This window comes from Porites lutea, assembly GCF_958299795.1.
Source record: "Porites lutea chromosome 5 unlocalized genomic scaffold, jaPorLute2.1 SUPER_5_unloc_2, whole genome shotgun sequence".
In the NCBI taxonomy this organism is placed as follows: Eukaryota; Metazoa; Cnidaria; class Anthozoa; order Scleractinia; family Poritidae; genus Porites; species Porites lutea.
Window position 1 is genome coordinate 179,099 of NW_027332289.1, and position 14,184 is coordinate 193,282.

The window sequence follows — 14,184 nt, forward strand, 5'->3', positions numbered from 1 at the left end:
CTCCGATAACGAAATTTTTGATCAGCTAGAACAAGACATAGTACGTTTTTCTTCGACAGGATCAATAATTCTCATGGGTGACTTTAACTCGAGAACCGGGAAATACTCTGTTACTGTCTCAAAGGAGGGAAACAGTATAATTAGTAATGATCAGCCGGAATCAGCTTTCCAGCCAACTCAAAGAAATAGTTTTGATAATGTTTTGAATAGCCATGGCCAAAGGGCTGTTGCAAATTTGTAAAACCCTTGACCTAAGAATAGTTAATGGCAGAGTTAATGGAGATACCCTAGGCAGACCCACTTTTCATGGAAAAAACGGGACGAGCGTTATTGATTATCTAATATGTGATCAGTGCACATTTCTCAACGTTGCAAATTTTGTTGTTAAACAGCCATCTTATTTATCGGATCATAGTGCCATCGTGGCATGGCTCACTCTTAACACCAGGCTAATTGGAGACGAAACGCACACTCCAAATAGTAGTAATAGATTATCAAAATTACCACGGCAATTTTGCTGGGAAGTTGACTCACATTTAAAATTCAAAAACGCAGTGCGCACGGAACCAATCCAAATTCTAATTAGACAATATATGGAGAGAAACACCGAAGATGTGAATATCTCCTTAGAAAACGCTATGAAAATTCTAACTGAAACCTCCAAGCTATGCCTAGAAATTAAAGCTAAGAAAACTTATAAGCGTATTAAGAAATCATCCAACAAGAAATGGTTTGACTGTGAATGTCGCTTGAAAAGGCATGAATTACGAAAAGTCTCAAATGAAAAGCACCGTGACCCCCTCAACTCCGAATTGAGGGAACGATATCACAAAACCTTGAATGATTACAAAAAGCTCCTAGACACAAAGAAGAGAGGATTTCACAAAGAAAAAACATTACAGCTCGACGAACTAGCTTTAAATCCTGACAAGACGTCATTTTGGAATTGTTTAAATTCGATGATTGACACTTTCAACGAAAATGTTCCTGCCCCAATCTTGGAAGAATCATGGCTTCACCATTTCAAATCTCTGCATTCTATTGACCCGACGAATTCCACGCATGAACATGAAATCCATAGGCAACTAAATTCTTTAGAACACGAAAAGGAACAGTTTACCCATTTCGATTATGAGATAACTGAGAGGGAAATACGTCAAGCGGCGAAGAAATTGAAAAATAAGAAATCACCATTTGTTGACAAAATACGAAATGAAATGATCAAAGCAAGCCTCGAACCACTAATGCCTGTCTATGTCAAACTTTTTAACCTCATTTTACAATCCGGAAAAATGCCAGATGTTTGGTGTCAAGGCCTCATAACCCCAATTTACAAATCTGGTGACAAGAGTGATCCAACAAATTACAGAGGCATCTGTATTTCTAGTTGCCTCGGAAAACTGTTCTGTTCTATTTTAAAGCGAAGACTTCACTTGTTTTTTAAGGAAAATAAGATATTACATAATTCCCAAATTGGCCTTTTGCCTGAAAACCGCACTGCAGACCATGTTTTCACTCTAAGGATCCTAATAGATAAATATGTGCATTATCACACGGAAAAAGTCTACGCTTGTTTCGTAGATTTCCGCAAGCGTTTGACTCTGTTTGGCACGAAGGATTGTTTTATAAGCTGCTAAAAACGAATATAGGAGGAAACTTGTACAACCTCATGAAAAGTCTTCATTGCAACTCGACATGTTCCATCAAAATCGGTGAAAACAAAACACAGCCTTTTTCATATTCCAGAGGTGTACGTCAAGGCTGTATTTTAAGCCCTCTTTTATTTATCCTCTATTTAAGCAATCTACCTCATTTATTCGAAAACACCTTATCTGACCCATTTGTTCTTCCAAATGGGAAAAAAATAAATTCACTTTTCAACGCAGATGATTTAGTTATTCTATCAAGATCGAAAACTGGATTACAGAACTGTTGAAATGCGCTTTCCTTGTATTCTGACAAACGAAGCTAAAAATTAATCCGAAGAAAACAAAAATTATGATATTCCAGAAACGCCCAAAAAAATCTATTGACATCAAATTCAACATAGGCAGTGAGTCAATTGAAATTGTCCAAGAATACACTTATTTAGGTACACGTTTAACTCCAACGGGAAACTTTACACTTGCACTCGAATACTTAAAAGAAAAGGCCCTTCACGCGTTGTCTAGTATTCGGAAGCGGACAATTCTTAACAAACTTAATCCTAATACTGCATCCCAAATATTTGATACCATGGTATTCCCAATCTTGAGTTACAACAGCGAGGTATGGGGAATGTACACCAAACAAGATTTTAAAAAATGGGATAGCTCCCCAATAGAAAAAGTTCACCTCAAATTCTGTAAACGTTACTTAGAGGTTAACAATATAAGGCCTCTAACATAGCTTGCAGAGCTGAACTTGATAGATTGCCGCTGCTTATCCCGATAAATCAGAAAATTATGAAATATTTTGTTTATCTCAACAACAAAGATAATGACTCTATAGTCAAACAGTCTTTCCTTATGTCAAAGAATCTACATTCTATGAATAATTCAGGTATTTTTCCAATTTCATAAACATGTTTGAACAATACAATCTAACCAGTTTAGATGCTGAATCTCTAGATAATGATAAAATTAGACGATATACCAAAGAAATGAGAGAGAAATATCTATCTTTTTGGCGGCCCAGCCTTGAAACTTCAAAAAAAAAAGAATTTTATAAACTTTTAAAGATGAATATTCTACATCTGATTATCTCTACCAGCTAAGACATTATGACGAACGACAGAATTTTGTTAAATTTAAAATAAGTAATCACAATCTTATGATTGAACATGGTCGATACCAAATCGATCATTTGCCAAGAGAAAATAGATTATGTCCCTTATGTAACTCAAATCAGGTAGAAGATGAGATTCGCTTCCTCTTTCAATGTAACAAATACTCAGTACAGAGACAGGCATTTATTAATCAAATCAATCGGATAATACCTGACTTTGACAAGAAATCATCTCCAGAAAGCATAAAACTGATAATGAATTCGAAGGACAATCATGTAAATAAGTTAGTTATGAAGTTTGTTTCCTCCTGTATGAAAATACGTGATCCATTGTTAGTAATGTAACTGAATTTTTCTAGATTATTATTAGTGCTGTTTTTTTATATTTTGATTGTCATAGGCATGCTTAATACTGTTAAATGATGCGGTCATGCAAATAAAGCAATTTATTATTATTATTATTATTATTACTAGTAACTACTAGTAACTACCAATAACTACCACCAACTACTAGTAACCACTAGTAACTACCGACAACTACTAGTAACTAACAGTAATTACTAAAAACTACTACTAACTACTAGTAAATACAAAGAACTACCATTACCTACTAGTAACTACCAGTAACTACCGACAACTACTAATAATTACCAGTAACTACTAGTAACTACCGAGAACTACCAGTAACTACCGAGAACTACCAGTAACTACCAGCAACTACTAGTAACTACCGACAACTACTAGTAACTACCCGTAAATACTAGTAACTAGTAATAACTACCGACAACTACTAGTAACTACCAGTAACTACCAATAACTACCACCAGCTACAAGTAACGACTAGCAACTACCGACAACTACTAGTAACTACCAGCAACTACTAGCAACTACCAGTAATTACTTATAACTACCACTAACTACTAGTAAATACCAGGAACTACTATAAACTACTAGTAGCTACTAATAACTACCGACAACTACTAGTAACTACTGACAACTACTACTAACTACCAGTAACTACCAGTAACTACCAGTAACTACTAGTAACTACCAATAACGACCACCAACTACTAGTAACCACTAGTAACTACCGACAACTACTAGTAACTAGCAGCAACTACTAGTAACTACCAGTAACTACTAATAACTACCACTAACTACTAGTAGCTACTAGTAACTACCGACAACTACTAGTAACTACCTATAACTACTAGTAACTACCAGTAACTATTAGTAACTACCGATAACTACCACCAGCTACTAGTAACGACTAGTAACTACCGACAACTACTAAAAACTACCAGCAACTACTAGTAACTACAAACAACTACCAGTAACTACCAGTAACTACTAATAACTACCACTAACTACTAGTAAATACCAAGAACTACTATAAACTACTAGTAACTACCGAACACTACTAGTAACTACCAATAACTACTAGTAACTACCAATAACTACTAGTAACTACCAGTGACTACTAGTAACTACCGATAACTACAACCAACTACTAGTAAACACTATGAACTTCCGACAACTACAAGTAACTACCAGTAAATACTAGTAACTACCGATAACTACTAGTAACTACCAGTAACTACTACCAACTACCGACAAATACCAGTAACTACTAGTAACTACAAGTAACTACTAGTAACTACCGATAACTACTAGGAACTACTAGTAACTACCAGCAACTACTAGTAACTACCACTAACTACTAGTAACTACCCGAAAATACTAGTAACTACTAATAACTACCGACAACTACTGGTAACTACCGAGAACTACTAGTAACTACCGAGAACTACAACTAACTACCAACAACTACTAGTAACAACCGGTGACTACCAGTAACTACTAGTAACTACCGATAACTACTAGGAACTAATAGTAACTACCAGTAACTACTAATAAATACCAATAACTACCATCAACTACTAGTAACTACAAGCAACTACTAGAAACTACCGACAACTACTAATAACTACCAGTAACTACCAGTAACTACTAGTAACCACCAGTAACTACTAGTAACTACCGATAACTGCTAGGAACTACTAGTAACTACCAGCAACTGCTGCTAAATACCAATAACTACCATCAACTACTAGTAACTACCAGCAACTACTAGAAACTACCGACAACTACTAATAACTACCAGTAACTACCAGTAACTACTAGTAAACACCAGTAACTACTAGTAAATACCGATAACTACTAGGATCTACTTGTAACTACCAGTAACTACCAGCAACTACTAGTAACTACCAGCGACTACTAGTAACTACCATTAACTACTAATAAATACCAATAACTACCATCAATTACTAGTAACTACTAGTAACTACCACCAACTACCAGTAACTACTAGTAACTACCAGGAACTACTAGAAACTACCGACAACTACTAATAACTACCAGTAACTACTAGTAACCACCAGTAACTACTAGTAACTACCGACAACTACTAGTAACTACCCGTAAATACTAGTAACTAGTAATAACTACCGACAACTACTAGTAACTACCAGCAACTACTAGCAACTACCAGTAATTACTTATAACTACCACTAACTACTAGTAAATACCAGGAACTACTATAAACTACTAGTAGCTACTAATAACTACTGACAACTACTAGTAACTACTGACAACTACTACTAACTACCAGTAACTACCAGTAACTACCAGTAACTACTAGTAACTACCAATAACTACCACCAACTACTAGTAACCACTAGTAACTACCGACAACTACTAGTAACTAGCAGCAACTACTAGTAACTACCAGTAACTACTAATAACTACCACTAACTACTAGTAGCTACTAGTAACTACCGACAACTACTAGTAACTACCAATAACTACTAGTAACTACCAGTAACTATTAGTAACTACCGATAACTACCACCAGCTACTAGTAACGACTAGTAACTACCGACAACTACTAAAAACTACCAGCAACTACTAGTAACTACAAACAACTACCAGTAACTACCAGTAACTACTAATAACTACCACTAACTACTAGTAAATACCAAGAACTACTATAAACTACTAGTAACTACCGAACACTACTAGTAACTACCAATAACTACTAGTAACTACCAATAACTACTAGTAACTACCAGTGACTACTAGTAACTACCGATAACTACAACCAACTACTAGTAAACACTATGAACTTCCGACAACTACAAGTAACTACCAGTAAATACTAGTAACTACCGATAACTACTAGTAACTACCAGTAACTACTACCAACTACCGACAAATACCAGTAACTACTAGTAACTACAAGTAACTACTAGTAACTACCGATAACTACTAGGAACTACTAGTAACTACCAGCAACTACTAGTAACTACCACTAACTACTAGTAACTACCCGAAAATACTAGTAACTACTAATAACTACCGACAACTACTGGTAACTACCGAGAACTACTAGTAACTACCGAGAACTACAACTAACTACCAACAACTACTAGTAACAACCGGTGACTACCAGTAACTACTAGTAACTACCGATAACTACTAGGAACTAATAGTAACTACCAGTAACTACTAATAAATACCAATAACTACCATCAACTACTAGTAACTACAAGCAACTACTAGAAACTACCGACAACTACTAATAACTACCAGTAACTACCAGTAACTACTAGTAACCACCAGTAACTACTAGTAACTACCGATAACTGCTAGGAACTACTAGTAACTACCAGCAACTGCTGCTAAATACCAATAACTACCATCAACTACTAGTAACTACCAGCAACTACTAGAAACTACCGACAACTACTAATAACTACCAGTAACTACCAGTAACTACTAGTAAACACCAGTAACTACTAGTAAATACCGATAACTACTAGGATCTACTTGTAACTACCAGTAACTACCAGCAACTACTAGTAACTACCAGCGACTACTAGTAACTACCATTAACTACTAATAAATACCAATAACTACCATCAATTACTAGTAACTACTAGTAACTACCACCAACTACCAGTAACTACTAGTAACTACCAGGAACTACTAGAAACTACCGACAACTACTAATAACTACCAGTAACTACTAGTAACCACCAGTAACTATTAGTAACTACCGATAACTACCACCAGCTACTAGTAACGACTAGTAACTACCGACAACTACTGAAAACTACCAGCAACTACTAGTAACTACAAACAACTACCAGTAACTACCAGTAACTACTAATAACTACCACTAACTACTAGTAAATACCAAGAACTACTATAAACTACTAGTAACTACCGAACACTACTAGTAACTACCAATAACTACTAGTAACTACCAATAACTACTAGTAACTACCAGTGACTACTAGTAACTACCGATAACTACAACCAACTACTAGTAAACACTATGAACTTCCGACAACTACAAGTAACTACCAGTAAATACTAGTAACTACCGATAACTACTAGTAACTACCAGTAACTACTACCAACTACCGACAAATACCAGTAACTACTAGTAACTACAAGTAACTACTAGTAACTACCGATAACTACTAGGAACTACTAGTAACTACCAGCAACTACTAGTAACTACCACTAACTACTAGTAACTACCCGAAAATACTAGTAACTACTAATAACTACCGACAACTACTGGTAACTACCGAGAACTACTAGTAACTACCGAGAACTACAACTAACTACCAACAACTACTAGTAACAACCGGTGACTACCAGTAACTACTAGTAACTACCGATAACTACTAGGAACTAATAGTAACTACCAGTAACTACTAATAAATACCAATAACTACCATCAACTACTAGTAACTACAAGCAACTACTAGAAACTACCGACAACTACTAATAACTACCAGTAACTACCAGTAACTACTAGTAACCACCAGTAACTACTAGTAACTACCGATAACTGCTAGGAACTACTAGTAACTACCAGCAACTGCTGCTAAATACCAATAACTACCATCAACTACTAGTAACTACCAGCAACTACTAGAAACTACCGACAACTACTAATAACTACCAGTAACTACCAGTAACTACTAGTAAACACCAGTAACTACTAGTAAATACCGATAACTACTAGGATCTACTTGTAACTACCAGTAACTACCAGCAACTACTAGTAACTACCAGCGACTACTAGTAACTACCATTAACTACTAATAAATACCAATAACTACCATCAATTACTAGTAACTACTAGTAACTACCACCAACTACCAGTAACTACTAGTAACTACCAGGAACTACTAGAAACTACCGACAACTACTAATAACTACCAGTAACTACTAGTAACCACCAGTAACTACTAGTAACTACCGATAACTACTGGGAACTACTAGTAACTACTGATAAATACCAATAACTACCATCAACTACTAGTAACTACCAGCAACTACTAGAAACTACCGACAACTACTAATAACTACCAGTAACTACCAGTACCTACAAGTAACCACCAGTAACTACTAGTAAATACCGATAACTACTGGGAACTACTTGTAACTACCAGTAACTACCGGCAACTACTAGTAACTACCAGCAACTACTAGTAACTACCAGCAACTACTAGTAACTACCATTAACTACTAATAAATACCAATAACTACCATCAATTACTAGTAACTACTAGTAACTACCACCAACTACCAGTAACTACTAGTAACTACCAGGAACTACTAGAAACTACCGACAACTACTAATAACTACCAGTAACTACCAGTAACTACTAGTAACCACCAGTAACTACTAGTAACTACCGATAACTACTAGGAACTACTAGTAACTACTAGGAACTACTAGTAACTACCATTAACTACTAGTAACTACCATTAACTACTAATAAATACCAATAACTACCATCAACTACTAGTAACTACCAGCAACTACTAGTAACTACATTAACTACTAATAAATACCAATAACTACCATCAATTACTAGTAACTACTAGTAACTACCACCAACTACCAGTAACTACTAGTAACTACCACCAACTACCAGTAACTACTAGTAACTACCGACAACTACTAGTAACTACCAGTAACTAGCAGTAACTACTAGTAACTACCGATAACTACTAGTAACTACTAGTAACTACCTGTAACTATTAATAACTACCACTAACTACTAGTAACTACTAGTAACTACCAGTAACTACCAGTAACTACTAGTAACTACCGATAACTACTAGTAACTACTAGTAACTACCCCTAACTACTAATAACTACCACTAACTACTAGTAACTACTAGTAACTACCAGTAACTACCAGTAACTACTAGTAACTACCGATAACTACTAGTAACTACTAGTAACTACCTGTAACTACTAATAACTACCACTAACTACTAGTAACTACTAGTAACTACCAGTAACTACCAGTAACTACTAGTAACTACCGATAACTACTAGTAACTACTAGTAACTACCAGTAACTACTGACAACTACCACTAACTACTAGTAACTACTAGTAACTACAAGTAACTACTAGTAACTACCACTAGCTATTAGGGAGAAGACACAGTACTACATATTACACAGAGTGTATATTACCGGTGCACTTGTGGCTTTCCACCATGAAGTATATACCCCTTTAGGGGTCAAAATTTGCTTATGCCACGCCCAGATTGGTCTCCTTTAGGGGTCACAAAAAGTTTGAGCCACGCCCAGATGGTCTCCTTTAGGGTTTAAATTCAAAATTTCCGACGAGCATCCCCGTCTGTTTCATATGGGAGTCCCCCCCCCCCTGGCTCCTGAGGAATTCTATTAGACTGTATTCACCCGGGAGACTTCCTTAAGATATGAATTTGTCCCTGAGGAACTTATCGAACAGTCCTTTTTTTCCTAATAAAATTCCATGAATTCTTTGTTTTTACCTGAATAACTCCAATCATTAAGACTATTCCTCAAGGATTTCCAAAACTATTACAACATACCCCCTAGAGAATTCCATTGATCTTTGCTCACTTCCTTAACCAAAGGGGAGTGCTGATATCAATTATGCAATAGTCCATTTCAAACTGGAATTGTACATTGCAATACAGAATTTGCACATTCTCTTGGTAGTCACTTAGTATAGTGAAATGGCATAAGATTGGAATAACAGGTAATGTTGTCAAAGAAGAGGGGTCCAGGTCAACACTGGCAAAAATAAATAACAATAAGCTTAAAAATAATAATAATTAAGTATTATAATCCATTGTATGGGCCTTGTGACCTCTGAATAGGAATTCTCTTAACAATCTCTTATCCTACAACAACAGCTTCATGTCTTTTTAAACAAAAGAAGAAACGTTGAAACTGAAGGTACCTTTCATCTATGTGACGTGAAAATAGATCACAGGGCCCATTGTCAATTAATTTGCAAAGCTTGATCAGCAATTACTATGAATCGAATTTTCTACGAATTCAGTAGAACTGCAAACGACCAAGCAACGTTTTAAAACTCACCTTAATTCAACTCGAGGGAAGAGATAATTGTAGCCTCTGCACACATACTGTGTATCAAAAGAGCTCATGATTTAATTGTTCACGTACCCCTCACGTACGAAGATCCATTCGGAAAAATCTTCGGCGATCGTATAACTCGGTCCCAGTCTCAGGATCGAGGAAGGGCCCTCTCGTCTATCCCTTCAAGTGACTACAGGTAATCAAAAAAAAAACTCAAGAATTGTCAATAAACAATTATTAAGAAACTATTTACATATAAACTTATGACATTAAAAATTGATTTAAAAGGAAGGCTTTGATTTTACGTTTGAAAATGATAAGAGATTCACTTAATTTAAAATGGGGTTTTAACGCATTCCACAATGTTACAGTTCTGTAATAAAAAGATCTCTGTCCCGACTTGGTTTTAAAAAGCGGTGTATTAAGCTGGGAAGATGATCTGGTCGTCCGACCACTGATATTCCCTCTGGAGATAAAAGTTGAACTGAGGTAGTTTGGTATCTGACCTGTGATAGACTTAAAGGCCAAGATGGCGTCTCTTAGATACAGGTGGGCCTTAACTGGTATCCATCTCAGGTCTTTCAGGGCTGGAGATACCACAGGTTGAAAAAAGGCGTTTCCGTTTCCGTTTATGTAACGGTTACCTCACGGAAACCTGAATATCCGCAGACGGAATTGTAACTAACCGTTGCGGGAAACACGTGTATCCGTCATGTTTCAGTTTCTGCGGAGGCGCTTAAACGCATCCCTTATACTCGCGTTTCCGTCAGGTTTACTCTTGCGGAAACGCTAACTGCGGTCATGTTTCCGCAGCTCGTAAATTCAGAGGATACTCAATTATCCGTTAAGTTCCCGGAAGAATGAATGCGGAAACTCAGTTTGATCGGTTTACTTTCTGCAGCCTTCATGTTCACCCAGATTCCACTTTCGGTGGATTATTCACTAGATTTCCTAAATGTGTTAACTTTACTTAACCATCCAGTTTCGAATCCTATGTTCATTCTATCCGGTATATAAAAAGTGGACGTTTGTGAGACAACCCTGGACCGTTTCATGCATTCAAAATGACCCTTTTTTGCTGATACACACAAATCAAGCAGAGTCATATTTAGGTGCATTTTTGGGATTAAAGATTTTATTAAAATAATTCTCTCTCCATTTTCATATAATATGTACATATGTATATTAAATATTTTCACAATAAAAAAAGAGACTCCTTACAATGTATTCCTATTTTCTACAGTTTTTATATCCAAAACTGTAACTTTTCCATTTAAATAGGCCACTTCCGAGTTCTAAAAACCCTCACTTTCAAAATAAGGCTAGGTGCGCAACCTTTCTTGTGAAAATGAGTTTTATTTGCATGAGAATGAAGAAAGATTTCCATATAAAACGCTGAGCATCTACCCTCGTTTTGAAACAGAGGCCCGGGGGAACTCGGAAATGGCCAATTAAATAATCCTTTTAGAACTGACAAAATTCAAAATTTTTTCCTTGAAATGATTAAATTAACATAATAATTATACAGTCTATTAAATCTCTTCTTATGGACACTTCTTTAATACGGACAGTTCCTTTGGTCCCAGAAATGCCAACAATCATACATTCCCTACCTCTATAATACGGACATCTCTGTAAAGCGGACACTTGGTTCTGTCCCTTTGGTTTCCGTATTAAAGATTTTGACTGTATAATAATTAATTAACTAACATTATTATAAGTAACGTGCATTTCCATTCCAAAATAACTCCAAGAAGTAGTTCACAGCAAAATTATTACATAATTTAATAAGAACAATATTACAAATGAAAGTCTTACTTCTGCATAAAATCTCATTAGGGAATCTAAACTGCTGCCCTAATTCATATTAGCGAGTACCAGTACTTGGTGGATCATCCCCAAAAATTATTGTTAAAGCCTATACAAACTGCTGAGAGGCTATTATTGGGGAGTATCAGACTGATGCTACAAAGACGACAGTGATGCAAACAAAACTAGCCATATAGGCTTTATATACAAATGTATAAGCCAACATCTCTACACGTGTCTCACTTTTTGTTGCTACTCTGCTGTAACTGCATGGGCACAACCAGTAGACCTGGTGGCATACAAAGTAGTCTACCAGAATTTGCCTACATTTGAGTTTGAATAATAATCACCAACTGTGCACTTTTAACAAGCGCCTCACTTTCACAATGCATCTATCTTACACTCCCTGTTTTATAGTTTTAGGATAATCCATTGACTATCCTGTAATTTCAGCAATTTTAATGAACACAGTCGAGTAAAGATTGTCTTAAAGAATAAAACTCTTATCACCTTTCCAATAGGATTGTGCAATTTAGAGTTGATCATCACAGGGTCATCCTGACTAAAGAAGGCCGATAATACATTAGGGACTTTAAGCAAATTGCTACAGTGACCTCTACTATGGTGGTCGTGGATGCAGAGTCCTGAAGAGAGAATGTCACTGTTGACCATCAAATTTCAACTTTATGCAAGTGGCACCCAAAAGTCACACAGGGCTTCTCGCTCATTTGGTTTCGTTGTTAGTAAAACGCAGGGAAGACTGAATTACTGCCCAGTGAACTAGAAGTGTCAAATACTTTCTTGATTAAGAGAAAAACAATATGATAGGTTTTAAACCAGTGAAAAATAGGGGAAAAGTAGAATTTTATACTCATGTAGAGCGACTATGCCATCTCATTTTGTGCTTCGGCTAAAGGTCATTTTCTGGACATAATGTGCACAGCACCATTTTTGGACCTTTTATTCCCAGTTGCCATAGTAGCGATCACTGTAGCAATTTGTTACTTTGGCGGTGTTATTGGCATACTGCCCATGAAGGGCAGTTATTTGGTACTGGTCTGTCTGACAAGTATTTATCAACCTCTCTGGTTATTTTCCTGGCTGTTCTTTTTTTTTGCCTCTTTGACATGTGAGCCTCACTAAAGGCGTCAAGAACAGCATTGATGTTTCTTAACTTTGACCTCTCTGAGCATAGTGGCCTGATGTACCTGGGTGATGGATCGCTGGCCCCCTCTTCATTGTCTTCACTCTCCTCCAAAGACATAAATTGGATAGCATTGTGTACGTCTAATAAAGCCTTTATTTTGGCTTTGTCATTCGGAGAAAGTTGTGCCTTGTCCAACACGTCTGTGCGATTCCTCAATTTCTGAACACCAAAAAAACTTATTTAGTCACAGTGGCATGACTAGTGTGATAAACACTTGATTAACATTTACTTTGTTCTTCAGCAACAGTTTAGTCTGGCAAAATAGTGACTCTGACTATTTTGAATCTTCAGATTTGGTTCTTGCTCTCTGCTCTGAGCAATTTACACTACAATCAAACCCCTCAAATAAATGGCAAGGACACTGTTAACATTAAAAATGTCAAAGGGGGTAGGGTGTGGCACTCGTGCATTCTATAACAATCATAAATTATGTATGCATAAGACAAACATACAAAACATGTGTTGTGTTCTTAAAAAATGAAAGAGCCTTGTGCCCTTAACCTGAAAGATCCAGGTACCCAGGATGAATGTTTTTGAACAAACTAAGACTTCCTTGTCACCCAGGAGCAACAATAATGCAACAGGGGCCACCAGGCACTGTTAAAGCACAGCTCTGTTACAGGACAGGCTAAATAAATCACTCAGTGGATGACGTAACCTACACAGTAGAAATATTTGCACTGCAAGCATTAACAAAATAATGTGCATGTATTTTTCCTACCTTTTTAGCTCTCAAATTGGCATCTTTCCGAATTCTGTGTTCTTCAAGTTTTCCATTTTGCCACCTTACCACGTCTGCGCGAGTACTTCCCTGACTTCAGTACTGAAAAATGGCCCCTAGCAAAAGGAAAGCATGTTAAATGTGCAGGTCTGTAGAAAAGGAATTAAGAGTGCTTCTTGGTGTTGCTAAAAGTATTGTTGGTTTGCTCC

The 14,184-nt window shown here is 36.4% G+C and overlaps 1 protein-coding gene across 1 annotated transcript; it reads left to right on the forward strand.

The window, feature by feature from the left end:
• Positions 1–212: 212 nt before the first annotated feature.
• LOC140925393 (uncharacterized) lies at positions 213–1,637 on the forward strand. Its single transcript, XM_073375364.1, has one exon. It carries the CDS (start codon positions 213–215, stop codon positions 1,635–1,637), a length of 1,425 nt encoding a protein of 474 aa, XP_073231465.1.
• The last annotated feature ends 12,547 nt before the right edge of the window (positions 1,638–14,184 follow it).